This window comes from Anser brachyrhynchus, assembly GCF_964034855.1.
Source record: "Anser brachyrhynchus genome assembly, chromosome: 3".
In the NCBI taxonomy this organism is placed as follows: Eukaryota; Metazoa; Chordata; class Aves; order Anseriformes; family Anatidae; genus Anser; species Anser brachyrhynchus.
The window spans coordinates 118,880,856-118,907,435 of record NC_137696.1 but is presented as its reverse complement, the minus strand read 5'-3'; the positions used below and the strand labels follow the sequence as shown (position 1 = coordinate 118,907,435).

Below are 26,580 nucleotides of genomic sequence, written 5' to 3'. Positions count from 1 at the left end.
TATGATCTCTCTCCAGCGTTCACCAAGGACCTTCATTCACTGAAGGTCAAGGTATTAAATGCTATTTTTAAACACACACCCAGCAGTGAAGAGTTAAAAATAGACTTCTACGAAAACGTACAGTAATTGGTTAAACCTTGTTAGCCATCACATGAAGATGATAACTCCTCCCAGGAAAAGACATAGCAAAAGCAGCTTTGACATGGATTTATACTTAGAAGAGCAGCTGCAGGCTTACTGGGAAGGCATTCACAATCTAGGCTCAGCGACAATTAGCAGAAAAAAAAAAAAAAAGTTTGATTCTGCAAAGGAAGGGAATGAAATAAAAGATTTTTTTTTTTCATCATCATGGTCTGCAAATGAATTCCATGGATTTTCTACTTTGGAACAATCACCAGTAGACAGAAAACCTAAAAAGATGGAGCTGGGAAAGGCAAAGCTGCTGAGAACTGGTCTCAATGCTTTATATCAAGCCATCCACCCCGTGCATGGAATCGCCTGGACAGATGGGAAGCAAGTGGTACTGACTGCCTTGTACTACCAGAACGGAGAGCTGAAGTTTGGAGACTCGAGTGTTGTCGGTCAGTTTGAACACGTGCATGGGCTTTACTGGGGCCCGTGTTGCTCTATAGAGACGCCAGCTCTGCTCGCTGTTCAGCACAAAAAGCACGTGAGCGTTTGGCAGCTGGGCTGCAGCACTGCCGAGAAGAACAAACCCTTGGTTTCTCAGACCTGTGAAATTGGTGAGCCGTTTCCACTGCTTTCCCAGGGCTGCGTGTGGCATCCGAAACAGGAGGTCTTGGCTGTGCTTACGAAGAGAGATGCTTCAGTCTTGCACGCTGTTCGTACGGACAATAGTAGGGTTAAGGCAGACATCAAAAGCAGTGGGCTTATTCACTGCGCTTGCTGGACTAAGGATGGCAATCGTTTGGTAGTTGCTATAGGCAGTGCCCTGCATTCCTATATTTGGGATGATGCTCAGAAAACTCTAAATGTCTGCTCCTTTTGCCCCGTCTTCGACGTGGGAGGTTATATCTGCACTATGGAAGCCACACTGGATTTCCAAATTGCTGTAGCTACTGAGCTTCCTTTAGATAACATCTGCGGTTTGAACGCGGGCATTATGTTTGATACACCATCTGGCACCGAAACTGGTTCTTTAATCTCACAGTCTACGGTGTTTGGTGATGAGGAATACTCCATGGACCTGCGACGAAGGTCCACAGATTCAGACAGGTCAGGCACTGTCGATTCAATAGCTTCTTCTTCATCGGGTCCTGTAGATTTAACCCACATCCTTGCAAACCACCGGCGGTCTGATCCTGGTCCTCTCATTACTCTGAAACGCAAAGACTCTGCAACAATAAATGGCCAAGATTCTTCTTACCTGATCTTGGTGACTTTCGAGAGAAAGGTAACCACCACCAGAAAAGTCAACATCCCAGGTATTCTGGTTCCTGACATAATGGCTTTTGACCTTCGAGCTCAGATTGTGGCAGTAGCCTCTAATACTTCTAACATTGTTTTGGTGTATTCAGTGACCTCTTCCTGCATGCCCCATATTCAACAAATCCAGCTGGAAAAAAATGAAAGACCAAAGGGCCTGTGCTTTTTGACCGATAAGCTCCTGTTGATTCTCATCGGGAAGCAAAAGTTCCCCGAGCCTAACGTCATTCCCTCTTCGAGTTCAGACAGGTACGTAATGCGTCTGATGACCAAAGAACTGATGCTGGAAGAAGATTCTTCAGCACTACCAGACACTAAGCAACATATGCTTTATAGCTTTGTATCCTCTGTGAACATACCTGGAAAAAGGAAGTTCTTTGAAAATCTTGCCATGGAAGACCAAGCTCCAAGCAGGGAGCTGTTAATACCAAGAAGCACAGTTATTCAGTCTCCTAGTGGCAGGAGAAGACTCATTGAAGAAGTGAAGAGCCCTAGTTATGAGCAGAGTTCTTCCTCAAGTTTTAGTGACCTGGATGAGAAAAAGCTCCCAGGTGATGCCTCCGTTGCCTTGGAAAATTTGGATGCTGAACCTATCAATCGTTCAATAGCTCTTCTTGGTTTTGGAACACCTGCCAGGCCTTCCAGTAGACCAGCTTCCCCTAAAGTACAGTTCAGTGTGATCCAAGAAACATCGAGCTCTAAAAATAACAATTTGCCAAGTGAAAGAGGAATGAGTCACATATCTAGAAATTTAGAGAGACTTTGCGGCAGCTTCAACGAGTTACAGCTGAGTCTTTCTGAAATAACAGACCTTGCTAAAAATGGGAGAAGGGTATCTTTAGCCTATCCGTGTTCACAGGAACCGCCGGTTGTTCATATCACGTATCAGGTAATTTTTTCATCAACTTACAAATATGGTGATAAGCCACTGAACTTTAAAACAATGTTTTATTTATATAGCTTTAGATCAATAGGATGCAGTTTAATTCTTACCAACCCATGAGAAATGTAACCTGCAGTTGGCATCAAGCTTAATTTAAAATGGTATTTTGTCATTGAAACAAGAACTAAGGATAACATGGATTTAGAAGATACTTCATGTGGGAGATCTGTGTGTATTCTTTGCAAAACTTCTAAGCAAAAGTGTCTTGGATATTAGCTGATTTTGTGCGCATCTATCAAATAAGGACAAAGCCATGTGGTTACATGTACAAAAAGGTTTGTGTGTTAGTTTAGTGTAGAGATGAGCCTATGAGCAGCCATCAGTAGACATCCCCACCAGAAACCTAATAAATTCAAACCTGAGCTCAAATCCAAAGTTTGAAGGTAGCTAGACTCTCATGAAGGCTGAAACAAAGTACTGAATACCAGCTTATGGAAAATTCATGTGGGAATGATACAAAGCCGACTTATTTCTACTTTAATGTCTCACTGTTAATCTTTATACAACCGGACATAATCAATTTGCAAAAAGTATTATCACTTCAAATTTTCAGAAAAAATATCTGTCAGTATGCAATTATCATTTTGTTAAATAATTAGATGAATGTCAAATCACCATGTTCCTATCCCACCCTTATTTTAGCAAAATTCCTGCTGGCTTCAATAAGAATTTCAGCCAGGGAACATAGGCTGTGCAATTATTTCTTGTGTTTATTCTTAGTATTATTACCAGTAATACTGATATTATACTGATAATACTTTTGTCATCCTGATTCTATTGGCGTCGCTGCTAGAACTGGGGTTCCTTTCAGGATGTCGATGCCAGTTGCAAATGCATTATCTGTTGCAAGATAAGCAGAATCAAGTCAAGTAATACATTAATTTCATAATGCTGCTGCTGCAGTATGTATTTCTTAGACAAATTTGACTCGTTGTACAATAACAACCTCCTTTTATTTGAAAGGGATCCATACAGATATTTAAGCACCCCTCCTTAAACACTCGTTAAGGGAATCGTGACTCGATTTAAACATATTCATTAATTGTTAACAATTGTTTACTTGGCATTTTAGCAGATTATGGTATGCTAAGTACACTGGGTAAAAGCAAAGCTTTTGGTCTGAATTAGTCAATAATTTAACTTGAATATATTATACAAATTCTGGTAAAAAGTTGTCTATTTTAAATAATTTAGGAATTTATTTACCAAGAAGCAATATCTTCTGTTCCCCAGCATGTTCAAATTAATTCTTATTTTTTAATATAAATCAACTTCTTTATTTAACAAGTAGTCCCATCTCTCTGATTCAATTGGATTAACCTTTCCAAAGCGAAGTTCTGATCGTGACACTTAACATTAATCTAAGATCTGAAGTCACCATGCACGTCGGCTTACCCAAGCAGTAAGAATTAATTTTCCTGATTTCTTCTTTGTGAATAAATAACAATAATAATAAAGAAATAAAACTAGTGTGTCTAAAATATTGCCAAAGTAACTAGATTTAAAAAGGAAGTCTCTTATTTATCTAAACAGGTTAATTTCACATTGAGTCAGCAGAAAGCCCCTCTAGTACTACACTATAATGACTCAGAAAGTGCCACTTGATGTCTTTCCTACACATAGATCTTCTGGGTAAGTCTCACATGTAATGTCTCGAGTAGTTCAGCCCCTCTTCTGAAATCTAACAGCATCACATAATGATGCCAAAAATTAATGAAAAATAGACTGATGGCAAAAAGGCCTCCAGACAGACAGGGAAATATTTGCTTTATAGGCAGCTAATAATTTTCTCAGAAAATAGTTCTTTTGATTAGTTTGGATTCGGACATCTGAACCTTGCTCCTTCTGCAGGAGCTGAGGGGCGCCCTGCGAGCTCAAGGACCAGCTGGGCTATGGGTTCCAGCCAGGCTCTCTGTTCACTGTGCAGAAAGTCAGGAAATAGCTTTATTGGCTTGTAAATAAATATCAGCCTGTGGAAAACATTCTAAACTTCAGGAGCTGCAGTCCAGTCAATAATATGGCCATTATCTGTCAACTTTTTGGGTCAGGTGTTTGTGCAACCCCCAGCGCAGCAGAGGCTCGATCTTGATTGAGAAATTTTACTGTAAAGTAGAATGAGCAGTACTACATAGCCATACACATTAAAAACAAAGTTTAAACCATTATAGATAAAAATATAGCAATAATTAACAGGCAATGACGAACACTGCTGTGCAGCAGCATTATTGACGTACATAAAGGTTCCAGTTGTGCTTAGAAAACCATAATATAAACCAGAATGCACATTGCTTAATAATTCAGAAAGTCTGCTTACTAAATAGTCTTCAAAATCTTTATTCTGTTAGTGCCAGCCTGCCCACAACTTCTCTGAAGTCATGTCCATGCGGCAATACCAGAATTTATATTCTGTGTAGCCCACAGCCATAAAAGAAAAACATGATCACTCACACTTCGGAAATGTCACTGCACTATCACTTGTGTAATAGCATCCAGCCACCAGAGGTGATTTGATCATTCAACCCTGAAAAGCAAATATTATTGCTCTTTCATCACATACAGACTTGTGATTCAGGCTAGTGTGGGAGGGCAGACAGACAGACGCAATAAGAAGATATTATTTAACAAGGGGAAAAAATAAAAGAGAGAGAGAGATGAAGATCTGCCACAGATTTGTTTCTGTTTCATCTTGCAAAAAGATGCTTTTATCATCCATTTCCCCCAGAAAAGAAACAGCTGCAGAATATTTAAACTAGCCTCATTCAAAAGCTAATTAGAGTGGAAATAAAGGCAATCTGGATTTGGAAATAATGGCATTTAGGGAAATCTCTCCAGGAGGAACAAGGTTCTTCTTAATCTGAAGACTGTCTTAAAAACTCCTATGTTTTGCTCACAAGCAGTATCATGTCAAAAATCTACATCCCTGAAAGCATATATTGCCTGATTAAACAGGAAATAAATATCTTTTCAGCAATTAGTCAACAGGATTTCCTTATTTCCTTTCCTTAACATTCACCAATAATTAGAGACAAGACAATTTGTACTTTTGTAGTATCTTCCTACAGTTCACTATGGGAAACTTTATTGCCAAGGTCAGCTACAAAATAAACAACTTTTACACAGAGCTGGGAGATGAATTGAAGGGATCCAAACACACGGCAATAAATTTGCTGATCCAAATACATGCAGTAGAGATAAAGAAGGGAGGGGGTGACAGTAAAATGAGCAAAGAGATAAGGAGAAAGCAGGCTGCAGTGATCAGCTGTGATAAGACCACGAACCTTCTGGAAATCCAAAGGGTAATTTTGACTCGAGTCGAGCAATAGAAAGAAAGCCATGAAAATGATGGAAGAGGAAGGCGTTATGACCGCTCCCTGAAGTAAGAAACTAGTCAGCCAGCCTGAAGTTTAGAAGGAAGAGATTTAGGATGACCATAAAAGACCTGCAGTAGTCAAGACAAGGGGTGATTAATACGTGGATAGCATTTTGAGCAAAGGTTGAGGAATCTGTTAAGAACAAATTCTGACGACAGTGTTGTGAAGGTGACCAGCAGCAGGCAAGTAGGGTTTGTTGTGGAGATGTAACACCTTTCATTAGGCCAGATCGTTTGGGTGTCAGAGACATAGACAAATGTAATGCCAAGAATGAAGCCAGGCTTTTGTACTGTGCAAAGCAAGTAGAGGTTTGAGTAAGCAAACAAACAAAAATCCCAAACACAGATCAAGGAGGATGACAAAGGGCATGCCTTAGATGACAAGGCACCTGCAACATTAGTTGCACAACTATGAACAGGGAGCCAAGAGCAGAGAAATGCTAGCATCACATCACACATGTCCTTCTGCGTGCTATAAATGCAAACTGAGCTGGGATTTAAGCACCCCTGAGCACCTCAAATCTCTTCTAATTCAAATATTTTACAGGCTTACTCTTCTCTGACAGGTTAATTAGGGTTGCAGCTGGAACGTCCCACATAAGGCCATGTGAAGATGCTGAGCTATTGAGAGCTCCACCAACATAAAACCAGGATCCACCAGAAATCAAACCGGGATCCCAGCAGTAAAAGTCAGGGCAGGAGAGGGAAGCAGCACGGGCTGCCAAACCTCACTGGCGGTACCCGTGGCAATGCTGCATGAGGCTGTGACGGAGCCCTCTGAGTGTCGGAAATCATAGTTCTCCTTCCTCTTCAGTGCTCCTCCGTAGCCACCGAGCTCTCTTTTTGTTGCCTTCTTGGTCAGATCCCCCATGTCTATATAATTCACCATTTTTTTGGCATCCCACACAATGAGTGTGGGGGCAAGGCAAAAGCGAGCTGACTAATAGGGACCGGGGTTTCGGAACTGAAATTATCACTGAAGCACAACTCAAAGAGCTGAAATCAAGGGTTTAAGAAAAGAAAACACAGTTCTAGGCAACTGCAGCCCTTATTTGTCTTGCAGTGCACAGATGTGACTAACCCGATACCTTTCCTTTGTAAAGAAGAGATTATTAACACAAAGGATAGGAAGAGTATTTAAAATACTTGTAGATCAGTACAGCACTCGAAATCGTGCCACGGGGGAAATTACTTGTTCAACAGCAAGATTAATACTGGGATTGGGATTAATAGAAGAAATATAAGATGGTTAAAAAATTAGCTGGAAAGAGGATAGCAAACAGTTATTAATATATATTTAAAAAAAAAAAGGAAGAAATTTTCTAGTGGATTTCACATGATTGGTCTTCAGGCCAATCTTAAAGTTTCATTAATAACTTGATGAGATATGCCAATAAAATCTGCTTATGGCATAAAGTCCAGAGTATTTTCAATAAAGGATCAGGATATCACACCTGTAATTTAATGACCTTCCCATCTAGAATAAGAAAAATGGATTGAAATGAACTCATATGAAGTGCATAGTGGAAATTCCAGGATAAACAGCAGGATTTTCTGCTATAAACTATATTCATTAGCTGGAAACAACTGAGGAAGACAAAGGCTTGCACGTGTTAAGTGACTGCAAGATGACAATGAATTAGGAAAACAACACATTTATGGAAAAACCAAGGCTATGGATGCATCGGTGAGGTGTATGCAACAAGAAATGCAGTCGGGAGCAACACAGATGTGAGGCCTCATCTGGGACAGTTTCCATTTCTAGACATCCACGTGCAGGAAAGACGCATTCAAACTGCAATCAGTTACTAACCCAGGGGTAGTAAAAATGTTGTTGGTTGGAGTATATCCTGATTTACGTCACTGTTTCGTCAGTCGTTGAATTTAAGCTCAGGAGGACGATCTCAGCATCCAGGTAACTGTAGGCAGCGCATTCGGAAATAAAAGACAAGAAGTGAAAAGGATCAAGAGGCAGGACTAGCTGGCTGCTCAGTGGGAATCAAAAAAGTTAGAAGAGACGTGCTTGTTTATTGTCTGTTTTTATGGTGTATAGCACCTAATCCAGGAGCCTTTTTTTGCCTCAGTCAATGATTTTCTTTGTGCTCCAAACCATGAGTTTTGAAAGACAAATTGTCAACAGTGCGACTGGCTGGCTGCAGCCCAGGAGATCCTTTGTAGGCTATAAAATGGTCAAGGGGCAGGCTGACACAGCTGAAGGAAAGCAATTCTTGAATCGATGGTTTGTTTCTGTTGGATTTTTGTAGAGGGAGGGCTGGACCTGACAGGCTACAGGAGTTTGGCTGCAGAAACTTTATCTGAAAATATCCACTCAAGTATGGGAAAATACAGTTGTTTATTCTGTGATTAATGTGTTCTTAGTCCACCAATAAACTTTGGTTTAAAATAACACAACCAACAATAAGAGTTTTTAATATGAAAATTAATATGAAATCCTCTGGCTTCTGTTGGAGATAAACAGCAACACAGCAAAACATACATATTTTAGGAAGTGGTGGATTAAATTAAAATTTGACTAGAAAATGGTCCTTTGTTCAACACATGCAAATGGCAAGTACTAAGGTGAGTGAATCTCTCAAGGTCAATCTCTGTGTAATGGTTTGATCTATAAAAAGGGAATAAAAAGAGTTACCTACCTCTCAAAAGAGCATGAAGTTAATTCAGTTAATGTAGGTGATGTGAGTGAACATATTCCTCAAAGAGGAACATTATCGTTACTTAAACCCACCATTAAACAAAAAGAGGCTAAATAATTAGAAGATTGAAACTGAACGATCCTGGACCTGACTGAACTTGTCAGCAGAAAAAAATAAAATGTAAATGTGATCAAGTTTGTCATTATAAACAGAAGTATACAACAAAGAGAGAACAGCTAATGTGAATGCTCACAAGTGATGAAAGACAAACACCTCTGAAACTTAAGCTTTGAGGTCTGTACTTGAAAAACTGTAAAACCATGAGTTTTACAAAAGAGATGCCATGTAGTTTTTTATACACAAAAATGTTTTCAACTTCTAATGCCCATTAAAATTGTAACTTTAAAGGCTAAGTAGGAAACAAACTAGAACAAAGTCATCCTAAATATACATTTCCATTCAGTGGATTTCAAGTCAACAGAGACATTGCTAGATCGTTTTCTGATTATTCTTGAGTTGAAGCATATCTACATGAAAAAAAAAGGAATGGCTTGGGTCAAGGCAATGTACCTGTCTCAGCTGACATCCACCTTTTTTAATAATCCATTAACTGAGTTACAGGTTTGAATAAACTCTGGTATTTCAGCCTGAGATCAAGGAAATGAAGTGGTTTTCAGATGTTCTAATCTACAACACGCAGCAGGCAAATAGCACCTTGGGAATGTAAATGCCAAGCTGACAGTTCAGCCCACTGAGTTTTAAGTATGTTTAGGTTCAAAAGAATATGGTACTTCGTAATTTGAAGTGACCTAAAAGTGACAGTTCTCTTATATAGTTATAGCTGTAATAAGAAGCTACTCTAGGTTTATGACTAAGAAAATGATATTTCTTTGACTAGGGATTCTTTTGGTATTTCCCCATTAATTGCACAACAACAAATTTCTGGCTGTTTTGAACAGGGAAAGAGATGAGAAAACCTTCGAAAGTTGGGTGGAGTTTTTAATGGAAAGATATTTTTTACAGTTCTTACATCTTCTATCAATCATAATGCATAAAAAACAATCTGATAAACAAACAAACAAAAAAAAAACAATACTTTATCTGCATGGCCAAATTAAGGTAGAGCTTGGTAGACATTCTGACTTGCAGAGTTCAGTGTTGTTGCATGCGAGCATACATACCACGTACAGAAAAATTGAAGTGACTGGTTTAGAAAAGTTGTTGCACAGCAAAAAAGCACGTGTTCACTGGGAGAGTCAAAAGACAGCACATTTAGAAATGAAAAGACAATAATTAAAAGAGATTTATTTAGTCAAATGTCAGATTACCAAGTACAGAAATAGAAGATGCAATTGGGAATTTATTCAAACATAATTTTATGTCAGAAAGGAAGATGCAAGGGTAGGAAGTAGACACAGACAGGATAGGACTAGAAAAGAAGTTAGCACAGACAGCTTCTTTTCAAGATGTTTTAAAACATTAACTTGGATCCCTTCTAAATGTACAACATGGAATGGTTTTATGGTCACTGTGAGAGTTTTCATGTTAAGATTGACTTTCAAAAGATATCAGATGGGAAATTGCAAATGCAAATACGTATTCATTCCATAACAAATGGAATGAATTAACTCCACTGACAACATTAACAATATTGTTTTGTGGTCCTTGCACTTTGTAGTAACCTGAATGGCAGAACACAACGGTGCCAATTCTCAAGACCAGCTAAACTTCATGAGTGCCACCTTGAGTATGCCATGTTTATATTCAAAAGCATATTTTTTAGCGAATGTTAGAGCAGTAAATCCATATATTCCCTCTTTATCAAGACCAGCCTTATGATTCCCAAGCTACCTTGCTACAACAGCTTTTCAGAGAGACTGTCTCTATGCACAGCCTCTCTGCAATTCTCTGTGCCAGAAATGGGGGGGTTTACTGGGGCGGAATAGCTGAACAATGAGTATCGAAACACCCACGCATACAAAGCAAACTGAACAGAGTACTCAGTTGCTTTGGTAGCACAAGACTTAAGCAACTTCCTTGTAGGCATGAAATACTCCCTTCCACTGAACTGACCCTTGAGCCAGAAAGACCCAATGGCCACAGGAACACGTGGCCTAATGTGTTTTATATGAAGGGGTGATGCAGTTTGTGCCACGTAAGCACAGAAAGCAAAAGCCAAAGAGGCATACACCTCTTTCCGTGGGACTCTGTGCCTCAAATTGCACTGCATGATTGTGCCATCTCTAAACTGTAGCAATGACAGAGAAAGGAAAAGCAAAATAATGAAAGAATTGAAAAGAGTGAGAGCAGGGGAATGGTTAAAAGGATTCAGGTAAAACAGCTAAGCCTTTAACAAGATCTTTTCTTTTACATACATGCATTTGAAGAAATGTTTTTCAAATGGAGCAGTTACTGAAGAAACAAAAGATGTTCTCCTCTGTGATGGCAAGATCCATTTGAATTTAGTCCAGCAGCTGTTTGATCTGCCCATTATTGAAATGAAACATGGTATGTTCTTTTTATTTCTGGTATCTGGTTTCAACTGAGATTTTTAGTGTAAATGAGGCATTTGTGGTAATTACCCCATGCTGTAGCAAATGGAGATAGCTAAATTCACTTAAATGCTAAGTAATTGCAGAACTACCTATTACCAGAGTAATACATTGGATGCCTTTGCAGAGGAAGGCTGAGAAAATAATCAGTCCACTGTGTTATCTGGAAGTAGAAATGCTTCCTTCCGAGCCCTTTTGGCATTCTGCCTTGTCCATCTTCACAAGCGTGCCCCACACCTGACAATAAAGAGTAGGCTGGAGGAAAAGTCGTTCTCAGAACATGATATAGATGTATTGTGCAGCATTTGGGATTATTTTATTCTAAGATAAACAGCAATGCTCAATGTTCTAATTTGCCAATCCCACATTTCTAACACCACTGATTAATCTGTAAAGACAGAAGTGGCCAGGGAAACCTAGGCCCCGACTGGTCTCTGAATTACCTTATCCCTGTCCATGTCCGCTAGCTTTTCAGCAATACGCAGACTGCTTTCTCTTACCCATTTCTCTACAATGCTTCTGATGGCTTTCTGCATCGCAGCCTTATTATATAATGATCTTATGGTACACAGTAGTTGGCCATAATTGTGATCTCCTTGCATTGTTTCCGCACTGAGGGATCCACAAATAACTTTGTCTTGGCCCTTGCCTTAGCCCCTGGCAGGCTGAGACGCACTGGCTTAATCAGTAGACAGTTTTATGAGAAATTAATTTGACTTTTGGTGAAATCAAAATGAAAAAGGACAGTGGTAATGTTATAATGTTCTAAATAATGACAGTTGCATACCAGACTCATACATAACAGGCTAACTGATGAAACAGGCTACATATGTGCCACAGCCCAGGGAAGCTGCCTATATCCCAGGCACATTGGGATATTTCAGTTTTTCCCTGGCCGACAATAGTTGTTCCAGCAGATAATATCGATATGCAGGATATGCAGATAATAAAGATATGTTTGTATTTTTGTCAGGAATTTCTCTTGCCTGTACAGTGCAGTAGAGGCACACATAAAGCCCTCCACGTGCTGCAGAGACCGGAGTTATTTCCCAGCAGGCTTCTGCGACAGCACACTGTAGCTTTGCAGGGCTAGGAGGACATCGTTTTTGGCTTGTACTTCCAGTTCTTGATTTTGGAAACAAATACCCATAACAAACAACGAGGTTTACAATTCAGTATGAAAACAATAAATAATGGGCCAGAGAAAACATATTTTCTGCTCTATGGAATGGTTGAATATTTAGTTTGCAGAACTCTGCTCTTCAATTTCATCCATCAGACTTGGGAGATATCAAAAAACCGTCTCAGAATCGTCCTAACATGCCCCCTACCCGTATAGTGCGCTGCTTGGCATTTCACAAATTGAGTCTGTTTGTTGACAGCAAGAAGAAAGACTGAATGAAGAATCCTTCTAAAACTCACCAAAAACCTGCAAAATTATCAGGTTCCGGGTAGAAGTAGTTATGCAGCTCTTTTTGCAGTTATGACCAGTTGAGGTTTATATTCCTAAATCTTTCCTTTGCCACAAGGCATGAATATTAAGTTTGATGTTTAAAAATATCACTCCCATCCTTTAATGCTGTATAATTAAAGGGGACATAATGAAAAGTGTGCTTGTACTGCAGTGATAGCCCAGCATTTTCTAACTATGAACCTAAAATTGAATGTATTGGAAAAAAAAAAAGCTTATAACTGCAGACCACATTCATACCCCCACAGCAAGGCTATTAGGATCATAAGAGTTATACGAGCAATGAACTTGGCCTCATCGTGTGTGCATTAAGCCCAGGACCGTAATACCATTACCTGGACTAAATATAGCCTGCCATATAGCGCCGCGGTATTAGCACACACAAGTCTCTCTTTTCTGCAGGTCATCGTACCAATAATTGTGCGTAGCAGAAGGGAATTACATTCAGCACAAGGTTTTTCTGCCTTCAGTGTATTCTGGGGCATATACTTCAAAGCAATGTTACCAATTGCACAGAGAATTTCAAATATTTCAATGAGTGGAAATAAAAAGTCTTAGGAGTATTACAAACGAGTATGCTTTATCAATTTGACCAATAATATAACTATCAACTCAGACAGCAGAGTTTCCACTTCTAGGCCCACGGTTTACAGAATCTGAAGACTGTCCAGAATTAGAAAGAAAGTATTAAGAGTAGAAGATTAAAGATTCACGGTTTGGAATGACAATCTCCTTATGATGTAACAGGTGACATGACAACTTGGAATAGTGTCGCAGGCCAGGGAGGTGCTCTGTTAATAGTACATGGGAGATTTGCTTTGTCCAGTAACATGGCTTGTTTCAGTTGACAAAAATTAAGCATGGTTTTCCATTCCTTTTTTCCATTTTCCTTTTCAACATGCCTTTTCAAAACACAATCTTAACTCCCCAAATTATAAATTTGAACAATAAAATATAACAAGGCTTTCTTTACCTCTGATCCCAGCCAATGTCACTGCTCAGTAATGACAGAATCATACGCTCTAAGAAAATGTATGACACAAGGGCTCCCACAATGCTTACCAGCTGCTACAGTGTGTTTTCTTTTGCTTTTTTCTTTCCACAAAATGTCAAATCAAACAAAAGACAAACAGAAAATTCACTGTTTTCTGTAACAGCTGTAATATCCAGTCCAACAGGAAAGAGATGAATCACTAGAAAAAAAAGAAAAAAGTATATATAGCTTCATTTGCAAGCTAACTTTCAAAGGAAGGTAAAAAACAAAGTGTAGGAGGCTACATTTATTTTCTGCTTCTGTGTAATACAGAAAATGAACCTGAATGATTTTGATGTCTTTGTCGTTTGATCTTGCCTCCTTTTTTTTCTTTCCTAAAAGGAAACAGATTTAAAATGTCATTCAGATTCTGTTCATTCTCTTCTTTATGAAAAGATTTGATTAAAAATTGAAGGACAATAAATTTTATTATATCAGCTTTTGTAAATCAGCTTTTTAAAATCATGATATCTTCTGGGAACCATCTTCAAGGTGCAACGTGTTCCATTTGCTGTATGACTTTGTAAGCATACTGAGCAATCTTGGCCTAAAGAAGGACATGGAAATCCCAAATTCCCTGTAAAACCAACACAGCACAATAATTTTCTTTACGAAATTTTCAGGTTTTGATGATCTCTTCATCATTTGGGAACAGCAGATGAGCAAAAGGGATAAGCAGAAGTAGATGTCACTGGAACAAAAGTTGGCATGGAAAGGCTGGCTGAGTTTTCAGAAAATGGAGATACGGTTTATCAGAAGTAACAAAGAGATGCTTGGTTTTTCAACTTAACTTAAATAAGGGGTAAAATACCTCAGAACTCTCAAAACCTTTTATTTAGCCTCCTTTTGCATTTACACAAAAGTGTGTTTAGCAGGGACTGCCAGATCTTAATGTCATTAACATAACAAGGTTTTAGCGTACATAAGGGAAGCCTGCTCCGCTCACGTGCTGGATGAATTCTTAAAACATGTTTGTGCATTTTATGTAACCAGAGCCGTACGCTCATTTTCTTTTTTGCTTCATTTTTGTAGGCTCTTCTTGGATTGTGCTCACTGCAGACAAGGACGGCTTTGTGCCATTAATATTCAAAGCAGCACAAGAAATAATCATAAGGGATGGAACTGACAGTTCAGAAGTCTGTGGAGGGCACTCCTACAAAAAGGGCAGTCTAATGCAACCACCCAGCAGAGTGACATAATTTCTCAACAAAACCCACTAATGATCCTTTTTTTTTTCTGGAGCAATGCAAAGATGTTCTGCAGTGTCAGAAACTGAACGACTAGAAAGCTGTCTTCACTACTTGCAATATATTTTAACTGTAAAATCTGTGATATGGTTACACAATAGCTAAGTCCTAGGGTTGGTCGGACCCTTATGATTTCTTCTGAAGGATCAGACCTAGCCTGAAGTTTATCAGCGCTGTTGTTATTCATGGCTGCCAGGGGACTGGAGGAGAAACTAGTTCCTAATTGTGGTAAGAATGTTCTGGGAGAAACAACATTATGCTAAAAATCATGCAGTAAAAACAAGTCTGGCTAATACGGGAGTACAGACACCACAAAAGCAACTAAATGCTTTTTGTTGCATGAGAAAATGCAATTAAAGAGCATTTATGCTGAGGAAAACTGGGAAGCGAAATAAGAAAGGAAAGCACTTTTAGGCTCTCTTTGCCGTTCCAGTGGGTCCCATGGAAACCTGCAATGTTTTCAAAAATGCATAATTCTAACACGAAAACATTCAACTACTAAAATGGCTGCATCGCTGTCTCACTGTCTTACACAGCATGTAGATTTATATGGGCACACGGAAGAGAAAGAAAAAAGCCTTGCCAGGTAAATTAAGGATCAAAGACGCTGAATGTAAATTTCATTCGGCTACATGCAGATGCCTACACCGAACTTGCCACCTAGACTCCTGTAGGATCATAAAACCAAAAAGCACTCCTACGGCAGATCACTCGTGTCCGACTGTAGATTTCTAAAAGTGATCGTGGCAAACCATCCCTATTCAGTCAGTAACTAAGTGCCTATTCCATTCCTCTGACTGCAAAGCGCGCTAGTGTGACTGGTCTGAATGCAGACACTTACACTTAGCCAGATGAAGCTCACCCTCAGAGACAAGGGGTAACACCAACACATCTGAGGAGCAGACAGACAGATTCATGGAAATTCAGCCATCATGACTACGGTGACAGAAGTAACAGAGGAACTGAGTGAACTTCCAAGGGAACTCCCAGTCTTCTCGTCCTCTAAATGCCATGAGATGAGTAAAGTGTTGTGAGCAGCCACGTGGGTGAGGCGTAGCACCTCCTACCGCTGCACAGGCCCCCGCAGAAAACACGGCAAGGTTCATCCTGTACAATCAGGGAAACATAAGAGATGAGGTGAGACTTATTTAATCTACTATTAAGACTTATTTTTCACTCTATGTGTTTTGGGTCTTGTTAGTGCTCCTGGTGAGTCTTTCTTCCCTCCTGGGAACCATGTCAAGCCTCACAGTGCACAGGCACGCTAAAATCCAGGTATAATACCTCACCCCGTACCAGTCCTGGATCAGTAAGGCAGATCTATGATCTGAAAGCACTTAATGGGATTGGGAAGTTTGGCACAAGTGTCACCCCAGTGATGCAGCCAGCAATCACAATAGGAACAGAATAATTCAATTCACTGATATAAATAATGTCCTTTCACGCAAGTGTCTTCCCAGAGACAAAGAAATCATCGTTCTAACAAGGCGGCAAGCACAGGTACAGAATGGAGCTCGGTATATTTGTCCTAATATTTCCTTATATTTCTAAATAATGTAATGCACTTTGAAGGAGCAAAAGACACTTCACCAACATCCTCATGTATCACAATGATTTTCTGGTATTTAAAATACTTAGGTATTTTATTATTACTTAGGAATACTTAGGGGGGGAATACCCCCCTTAAGTAATTCCTCCCCCCTAAGTACTGTGGCCAAGTAAAATAAAAAATAATTATAATTAACTAGAAATGGAGGAAGGATATATTTTATAGGAATATCTAGGATAAACTAAAGGAAGAATTAAAGGAAATTTTCCTGACAAATACTGTCTTCGAAGGGAAATGGTGGTAGTCCCACACTTTGGTCCACTTAATGTGAGCCTACTGAAATACAAAAAATATGTTGCACAGTACCGACCTGCACTGCAGACATATGAAATCAAAGACATAGAGGACTGAGCCTATCAGGCTGATAACACACCAAGACACTTCCGTCTGTACTGCATAGCTTCTTTGAGTTCTTGATATACGTTATTCAAAAGGACTTCCTTGTTGCCAGAAGAATCATGCTTCACGAGCTCCTGCTCCACCTTTTGTCATCTCCATGCCTTAGTGCCATTGCACTAAAGGGGAATTCCCAAACAGTAAATAATTCCCAAAGGGAGAATTCTGGAAGGTGAAAATCTCACCTAATAAAATCAGCGAGTATGTGCATTAAAGAAGCCTCAGAACTTGTAATTATCACGAGACATTTCACTGTCAGCCTGTCACACTACCATTTTAATTTTTCATGTGCTACTTTTCTATAAAACCATCGATCTGACTGTTGAGAAGACCAGGAGTGAAAGCAGCTTCCACGCCCGAATGACTGCCAAGTTTCACTTGGTTCAGAGGAGCTAAAAGGAGGCAAATAAACTTTCAGATGACAAAACAATTAGTTTCAGGGAATAGCTCTAAAAGCTGGCTGTAAAATTCGGAAACTTAGTTCTGTGATGCTTAACGAACTTTCGGATTTGTAATACTTTGGTGACATATTTTACCCTTGCTTTATGATTCAAAGATTACTGAACCTATGTGGGACCTAATCTGTCTGAAGGTGCTATCATTATCCAGCACAATTACTCTGGTAACAAATGAGGACCCTGGTTCATCTTTTTGTACACTTACAAATTTATAGGAAGGCTCAGGAAAAACATTCTATATGATCAATTAAAAATTAATGCTGTTAAAAACCAGCACTGTCCTCCATGCTTATGAACACACATCACGCACATATAACTCCGTTTGAAAATAAGTGTTTAACTCATATACATTCGATTAAAAATGAACAACTCCTAAATGAAGGAAGATTTGTTTCCAGTTAATGATTTAGGGGTCCGGTGCAGAACTATTTTATATAGTGTCTATCACAGGGCTATAAAGTTAAAATTGAAAGTAATAAAAGCACTGGAAGAAGTGCTGAAGAGATTTATGCAAAGCAAAGGATAAATTTTCAGCTTTGGTTTGGATGGGGAACAGATGGGGAATCAGCGAAGTGAAGAGATATAAGGCTGTTCTATTAAGCACAAGCTGTACAGAAGATTTTTGCACAAACAATGAAAAAGGCATGTGGCAAGATAAAAAGAGCTTGTACTAAGTGAGTTGAGCAGACAGTAGGCTGTGACAAGGAGAAAAGCACAAACTGGGAAGCATTCACCTTCCTCCAGCAGGGCTGTTTCATAAACAGGGGCCAAAATCGGTCAGTTTAGAAAAAGTGGAGTTGTTCAGGTCACCTAAATTTCATGAAGGTGCTGAGTCCCTCTTTTAGGCTCCTTCTTTCAGCAGCAGAGAGGACAGGCTCCTCCAGAAGAATAATGAGCGTACCTGTGCGAGGTTCCTGTCTAGAGTCACCCTGGAGGGAAGGCTGCCTTTCATAATTAAAACAGAGGAAAGCTAGGGAGACGAGGAGCTTAAATGAGAAGTCAAAGCATAACGGTTACACTCAGTATGCCGTACCAGTGGCACTCAGAACACTTAATGGCATACCAGCTCCTCCAAAACATTACCCCTGTGGGGAATAAACAACATACCAGAAAGTCTGAATTTCCATTTTAATTGCTCTGCATTTTTATCCAGCACATTTAAATGCATCCTAGTGCATTTTAGGACTTATTATATCTTTACTTAAAAGCACAATCTGCTTCAAATTAATGTTGAAACTCACCTTACTTTTCCCATAACTTTGCTGTTAAGCACGCGGCGTCTATTTTAGTCTTCCTGGCTTCTTGTATGGCCTCCCTGCTTGGGGAAACTGCTGAGAGCAGAAATGTTATATCCCAGGTAGGTTCTCCTCTTCTTGGGTTTTGAAAACAGCATTGCAAAAACGATAATAAAACAACATACAAATTGAATGTAACAAAATCAAAGTAAACTGAACGTCTGTTAGCCAGCACAAGATGCTGACTGCACAATGAAATATTGCTTTGAAATTCTTGATGGTAACTAAAAACTAAGAGATCACTGCAGGAAGTATATAAGGTGAACTCTGCACGACCCTCAACTCGTTCTTTCCCTTTTGTCCTTTACTATTACTGAAGATCTATGTACCCTGGAAGAAAGCTCCAGAATACTATCATCTATACTCAGGCTAAAAACCTCAAGTATAAATTTCCTGTAATTTACTTTTAATCATTTGGACAGCGTAAATCAAGCCTAAAACCCTTTTCCTTATTTCTGATTTTTATCTGCGCTTTCTCAGCTTGGACAATGAACATACTTTTAGCCTGTCTTAAGAGAAAACTTCAAGCATTGGACCAATATCCCTTTCTAAGACATAGACCAAGATTCCTTCTCTCTAACCCAAAACAGTGCTTATTTTTCCTAAATAAATCTTGGCAGACAGTTTATCTAACTTGTTCTTTAAAAAAAAACAACAACCCAACGTTTAGTACCAGATTGCAATTACGAAACAGGTCAGTCCTTCAGTCCTTGACTCCTGTGACCTGACTTTAAAGCCAAGCGAGGTAAGTCCCACAGGTTATGCAACACAGAATCACAGAATCATTAGGGTTGGAAATGCCCTCCAGGATCACCTGGTCCAACCATCCCCCTACCACCACTGTCACCCACTAAACCATGTCCCTAAGCACCACGTCCAACCTTTCCTTGAACACCCCCAGGGGCGGTGACTCCACCACCTCCCTGGGCAACCCGTCCCAATGCCTGACTGCCCTTTCTGAGAAGAAAGGTCTCCTCATTTCCAACCTAAACCTCCCCTGGCGTCCCACACAATAGAATTTAACGTATGTATTAGCTTTATATATGTTAATATTCACAATATAGGTTAATATATCTGTTAATTAGTTACTATTATGGCTTCAGCTTTCTGCCAGACTGAGGCAATTTTACAATCTCTGTGTTAAATGCAAATTCACTTGCCTGAGCTTCAGTACGTCCCTGCTGGTGCTATTATCTAAGGGACAAGCAGAGGACTGCCAGTATCTCCCTGCTAATGCCATTCGGGTACCTCTCATCTGGATTTCGAAAGCTCTCACTGCGATTTGCCCCCTGTTTGCAGGGAGCCAGCGCTGTCCTTGACCTTCACCTTTTGTTTCCCCTGCTATTATTTGCCCCGTACGTGCCACCAGGCAGGTGTGATCAGATGTTTGTGCCTAAGCCCAGTACTGGCACAGAAAGACGTCCTGCACGGGAGGTACGTTCTCAGCGCTGCACAGACCTGCCGCTTAAAACCATCAGGAGTCGACAATCTCTGTCCTTTGGCAAGGATTCATCAGCAGCGGGCACCGCGATATCCTAACAGAGAAGGGAGCACGCAGCCAGGAAAGCAGGACATCTACAGAGCACAGCGTGATACTACAAAGGAATAAAAAAGCACCGAAACTCCAGAAAAGTAATGAAGCCAAACTCCAGACAAATGCAAACTTAGCTGACTTTAGAGGCAACAGCCATTTCCTTCACATCAAACATATTTAATACATTTCATAAATATAAAAGGCAGTACTGGTAGATAATGGGACAGTCTGTCAACATTATTTTTAAAAATTAGTACAAAATACATTAAAATGAACTAATTATGGCAGTGAAAAAAATATTCTGCCACATAAGAAAAGTTCGAGCATCCTAGCTGAAATTTAGTTGTGGAATACTATGGGCAAGCTTTCCGAAGCGATGCTGGTGAAAGGCTTTTCCACCCACCACGGCACCCCGTTCACTCCTGCTCCCATCCTGCAGCAACCGGGCGGAAGTGTGGGGAGCCAAAGCTGTAAATGGCTGAAAAACCTACCAAATCTCTTCTAAAATGGATCATTGCCCTGGTCAGCTCACAGCTGAGCTGCATGGCTGTGCCAGCACCGTGGAGAAGACATCACAATACTTACACCACACAAATGAATTAGCAATGTGCCCACTGCTATCATACCTTTTACCCCGCAGTGAACCCCAAGTCTCTGTAATCACCAACAAATTTATTTTGAGCACCTCAGTGCATTTTACAAAAAGGTTGATTGCGTTCCTTGACATTTTACTAACAGAGATAGCACAACCAACAATTAACCCAGATAAAAATGAACTGGTTACAATTTGATTTCTAAATGTGATGCAAATTGTTTTCCTTGTTATTCTTTCCTCAGAAAACTATTTCACCAAAAAATAAGGCAAAAGAAGTGTAATCAAAATACTAGCTCTGTTACTGTCAAGATTTCTTTCAGTTGAATGCAAACAATTCACGATTTCACACTCTGTAAATATTCCTACACTCCTGTAGCCTGCATACAGCTGTCATGTCTGTTTCCACCTCTACCTTTCCTAACATTTTATTTAGAAATCAGTGACAGTTATCAACACGAAATGCAGCCCCGCTGATCGTCCTTGATACGGTTACTTCAAAACACTTGTACCTGTTAATAGCACTAAGAGAACTGCGTGATGGGAGTGTGCCTGGAAAGCAGGATTCAGCTACGAAGAAGCAAGATGAAAGCAGTGCTTTCGCAGATTAGTTACTTAAAAGCAGAATAGAAACACAACAGTGGAAGGTAGAAGAGCCTAGGACTGAATTGGTTACTGCCACAGGAGAGGGTTCTCACCCCAAGACTGGCAAAGAAGGAGAAAAGGTCCCTCTAGGTCCGGTAATGCAAGTGAAAGGAAGATCCAGGTGCCCACTAGAAAGATTAAAACGAACAAATCCCTTCTGCATGAAGGGATTATTGTTAAATACCTGTAAGGGTACGATTTGTATATTAGTGTGGTTCTGGACTAACCACAGGTCCAAAATTGTGTAATTTAGAGGAAAATATTATTTGTTCTGATGAAGTACGCTGGAAAATATCCTTGGAAAGATTATTCTAAAGGAACTTTGTCATATTAAAAATCCTTATTTAAAAGTAGCTCTTTCAACCAAATCAGTTTTGAAAATGAAAGGCTCTCATCAAAAGGCCGTCTAATTTTTTCATCAAAAGGCCTTTTTTGATACACATTGTTTTGCTTTTGCATGTTATTCATGGTCCACAACAGTAGCAGCTGCTTCAGCAGACGTGGCGTGGTAGCTACTGGTAATTCCCACTCCCTTTGTCGCTGTCTTAATCCCCAAAATTGTCACTGATCTTTGTCATACCTCAAAGGCCGGAGCCACAAGGAACTCCCTGCAAGTCCTTCCCCTATAGAGCAGAGACATTCAATGTTGCCTGCATTATGGAAATACCGTGAGCCCTCCTGGCTTGACTCAGCCAGGCGGAACAGACGAGTTACTCCTGTGTCTTGCACTCTGTGATCCTGTTCGCAGACCTTGCAGTGCTGTCTGCTTTCCTGTAACAGTATGGTATTGATTCAGGCTTAGGTCATTTTCCACAAAACTGCTCATCTTTTATTATCTTTGTTACTAATCATCTCCCCAAAGTACGAAGAAAACCCAAAACACTTTTACCGTAATGGCAAAAAGCAGATAAAACCCATGCACATTTAACTACTGATCCTAGGCTTCACCACATCCCGTTTTAGGGGACTGAATTACATGACAGTGCCTCACTAAGCCTTCCCATTAAGAAATGCTATGATGACATCATCTTGCTTGTTCACTAGTGTCCTGGATTAAACAGAATTTTTTTAAATATTATGCTTATGAAGTTAACAGCAAGTATCTTCAAATTATTCTGTCCCTTTATTATGTTCTTTGAATACGAAAATATTCAATAAATGCAAAGACAAAATCTACAGAGCATCTAAATGACACTACAGCATGTCTCCCCATCACACCTATTTCATCTTCTGCCACTCTTTACCAGGTGTGCATAACTCTTACTTCTGACCGTCCTATATTTTTACTAATATTGTGTCTCAAACTAACTTGAAAAGCAGATGCCAAAATGATACGGCAAATTAAATCACGAGAACACCAAGCTCTTCTCACTGCAGGGACTGCAGATTTGTGAAACTTGTGAAAACTTGTGAAATTTGTGAAATTTGTTCGGTGTTTAAGGAGAAGCCTGACTTAATGCAAGTGTGTATTTTTAAAAGACAAAATGTGTGCTTCGAATAAGCATGACCATTGGAAATTATTGCTATCATTTCATCTTCTTAAACACTTTTCCCTGTGTAATTTCATTGCCCTGCTTTTACCTTACATATGTCTCCTAAGGGTTTTTGTATCCCTGCAGTAACAGAGGTGCCATATATATAAAAATAAGTAGCTTGAAAAGAAAGAAGGAAAGAAGGAAAGAAAAAGAAGGAAGGAAGGAAGGAAGGAAGGAAGGAAGGAAGGAAGGAAGGAAGGAAGGAAGGAAGGAAGGAAGGAAGGAAGGAAGGAAGGAAGGAAGGAAGGAAGGAAGGAAGGAAGGAAGGAAGGAAAAGAAAGAGAAAGAGAGAAAGAGAGAAAGAGAAAGAAAGAAAAGAAAAAGAAAGAAAGAAAGAAAGAAAGAAAGAAAGAAAGAAAGAAAGAAAGAAAGAAAGAAAGAAAGAAAGAAAGAAAGAAAGAAAGAAAGAAAGAAAGAAAGAAAGAAAAAGAGAAAGAAAGAGAGAAACAAAGAAACAAAGAAAGAAAGAAAGAAAGAAAGAGAAAAAGAAAGAAAGAGAAAGAAAGAAAGAAAGAAAGAAAGAAAGAGAAAGAAAGAAAGAGAAAGAAAGAAAGAAAGAAAGAGAAAGAAAGAAAGAAAGAAAGAAAGAAAGAAAGAAAGAAAGAAAGAAAGAAAGAAAGAAAGAAAGAAAGAAAGAAAGAAAGAAAGAGGAAGGAAGGAAGGAAGGAAGGAAGGAAGGAATTTTCATGCTGCTCTACAACACAAACTAACCAGCCTGTGGCTATGAAAATCAGACATACACTGTTGGGCAGGGAAATAAACATCTAGATATTACAATAATTACCTACATACCACCCTGGCACTCTGGTAGGCAGAGACGAATCTATTTCGATCAAGATACTACACAAGTGATCATATTTTACAGATTTACAAATGTATACAAGTTTTTCTGATACCTTTGGTTCATCTGTAGACCCTAGTTAATATTTAATTCGCATATTTATAAGCAAATTTACATGATTAAAATGAAAGTCTCTGAAAATACTTGATCATATAATTCTAGGCACAGAAAGAAAAAGTAAATGTTTAACGTGAAATTATCTCCTGATGCATTTTTAAATGCGGTCTCTCCACCTGATAAAACAAGTTAGACAAAAAAGTGCCAAATCGTTACTCTCACAAGAATACCATTACAGTCAGGCATTCGGTTCCTTCAGCAGGCTGTTGCTGTCTGGTATAGCCCTCTGGTGGCCCAGCTCTGCCTTAACCACCAGGGAACAGAGCAGCTGCCAGCTCTCTGGTGCCAGGCACTGATGGAAATACTAAATGGCCACACTCGCTGCTGAAACCTGCCCCCAAAAGTCTTCTTATTCATGGGTGGCCTGACAGCACTTTCCAACTTCATCACCATCAATCTATCAAAACCACGGTATCACTAATGCTATAGGAGGTGCACCTTTTTGTCACCCTTCTTTATTTGGTGTCGATAGGGAAATGATTGAAAACACAGGTCTGTCTTATCCTGGCAATGCACAGGACCAAGCAACCCCAGGCACTTCACAGTGCCAGTAGCTGATGTAATGCAGCGCTGAGTGTCTCGGCACATACAGTCCTACAGAAAGAAGGGAGCTGAACTGGAAAACGACCCCCCTTGCAACCCTTACCAACCCATAAGAGGGAGCAGAAACTTTTAGTGCTGTTCAGCACTTGTAACTGCACGTGTGCTTCCTGGGGCTAAAAGAACAAGAGCAAATAAAATAACTGTCATTGCCATCTCTCAAGCAGGGCTTAGCTCTGCTCACCTCTGAGAAGCGTAACATACCAAGAACCTAACCTCGAGAGTGTACAGGGAACGTAAGTGCATAGTGAATATAAGAGTAGGTTTTTGCAGGAACGAAATCATTTTCCAGATTTCCTTTTCAGTTCCAGGTTAGTTTTGGATTGTTCTCTCTCCACTGGTGAGCATTCTGTACTCTGACTGCTGTTAATGTGCTCTCTGTCAAAGAAGAGGGAACACAGAGAAGAGATGTGAAAATCGTGTTTGTTCACTTTCTGATTAATTCTCACATATCTGAGAATATGTATTTGTCAAGCAACACAGAAAAGCTGTCATTTATGTCCTCTGCTTTCTGAACTAAAATGTAACTTTATAAATCTATTAATCATCTCAAACCTGGTTTTATTTTGTCGTTGGTTTTGTTTGTTTGGTTGTTTTGTTTATAGCACCTCACAGCGTCAAGGGCCTGAAGCTGGCAGAAAGACCCTTTCATTTAAAAAATACAGCAGTTCAAACAAATCCTATTTTCTACCACTCGCTATCCAGAAGTCTCATGGCCACTTCTCCTTTGCTGGACAATTTTCTGAAGGAAGCTGGAAGTGAAATTTCTATATGAGTGGCATGAATTTCTCTTCCATGACCCTTTCCCACTATAATCAGATAAGAGAAGAGTTCTTATGCACTGCAGTCTTCTTGAGCCCTCTATCCTATAATCCAGCATCTTACAGGTACCCTGTCAGGTAGAAAACAGTCAAATTAGTGTTTTCTGTTTGTTTGTTTGTTTGTTTGTTTGTTTGTTTTGACAGACAATACCTGGAATTTTACCTTGTAACCAATAGTCTGTCATAGATCCAAAGATGCCCTCACCTTTAGTGCAAACTAGACCATTGAATTTCATATTCATACATTGAACTCCAAAATTTGTCTGTGACTACGGAGGAATTTGCATTTAGCTAAAAAATATGTCCCAGAAAGTCGCCACATTTTGACTTAAAGATGAAAGTGGAAAACTGATGCTTTCTGTTAGTAGTTTGCTCCAGAGGTCAATCACACTGACAGCTGTGTCCTGCTTGAGTTGATCCATGGGCTCTTTTGTTAAACCTTTCTGCACTAACTCAAAAAAAGAAAAATAATAATATACATATATAGATAGACAAGTAGAATCATAGAATCATTAGGGTTGGAAAAGACCTCCAAGATCATCTGGTCCAACGCACTAGGTCCAACCTTCCCTTGAACACCCCCAGGGATGGTGACTCCACCACCTCCCTGGGCAACCCGTCCCAATGCCTGACTGCTCTTTCTGAGAAGAAATGTCTCCTCATTTCCAACCTGGACCTCCCGTGGCACAACTTGAGGCCATTCCCTCTAGTTCTTTCACTAGGTACCTGTGAGAAGAGGCTGACCCCCAGCTCCCCACACCTTCCTTTCAGGCAGTTGCAGAGAGCCATAAGGCCTCCCCTAAGCCTCCTCATGCACTAGTCTTTTTCTTTCTTTTTTTTTTTTTTTTTTTTTTTTACATTTGAGCTTTTTTGTACGTTTGACCTCACGTTCATTTTGAGTATTTTGTTCACACCCTGAACCAATTTGACAGCTCTTTAATGCACCTTTTCCAGTACTTCAACATCCTGTCATGGGTTTCAAAACCTGTGCAGTGATCGGACTGCTCTGCAATACTAAGCACTGACAAGTGCTACGGCATACACCTTGCAAGAGCACACAATTAACTTTAAAAAGGCCTCGGGGACTTCACAGTGTGTTATGCCCAACGCAGTAAATCCAGACCAAAGTTGTTTTGGAGCACTTCTGTATCACATTTATGTGCTTTATTCCCTGGGTTTAAACGTGACCTCCCGAGGATAACACAGAACAAAGCGGGTATGTATCTAATTAACTGATTTTCCACCTTTATGGAGAAAAAAAGAGGTCCCCAGACACGGGGCAGGGCGCAAACCCCGTCCCCTCGCCCGCGGTCCCCTCAGGGACGGGCGACAGCGGGGGGGCGGGAAGAAGCCATTCCCGCCACCCTCGGGATTGGCGGAGAGCCGCGTGACGTCACGGCCGAGCCCCGCTGCCTCCTGGG

The 26,580-nt window shown here is 40.0% G+C and overlaps 1 protein-coding gene across 4 annotated transcripts; it reads left to right on the top strand.

The window, feature by feature from the left end:
• The first annotated feature begins 220 nt into the window (after positions 1 to 220).
• LOC308191764 (WD repeat and coiled-coil-containing protein-like) lies at positions 221 to 22,417 on the top strand. 4 transcript variants are annotated; one of them, XR_013948263.1, is made up of 4 exons: positions 221 to 2,335; positions 10,801 to 10,921; positions 14,502 to 15,853; positions 19,844 to 22,417. XR_013948263.1 is itself a non-coding variant. In XM_080584574.1 (3 exons), the coding sequence occupies exons 1-3, from the start codon at positions 419 to 421 to the stop codon at positions 14,666 to 14,668; spliced, it is 2,205 nt and encodes a 734-aa protein (XP_080440700.1). In that variant the 5' UTR covers positions 221 to 418; the 3' UTR covers positions 14,669 to 22,417. The 4 variants fall into 4 exon arrangements, 2 of the variants coding, with proteins under 2 accessions (XP_080440700.1, XP_080440701.1); XR_013948264.1 differs by having other exon boundaries at positions 19,774 to 22,417; XM_080584574.1 differs by having other exon boundaries at positions 14,502 to 22,417.
• Positions 22,418 to 26,580: the final 4,163 nt, after the last annotated feature.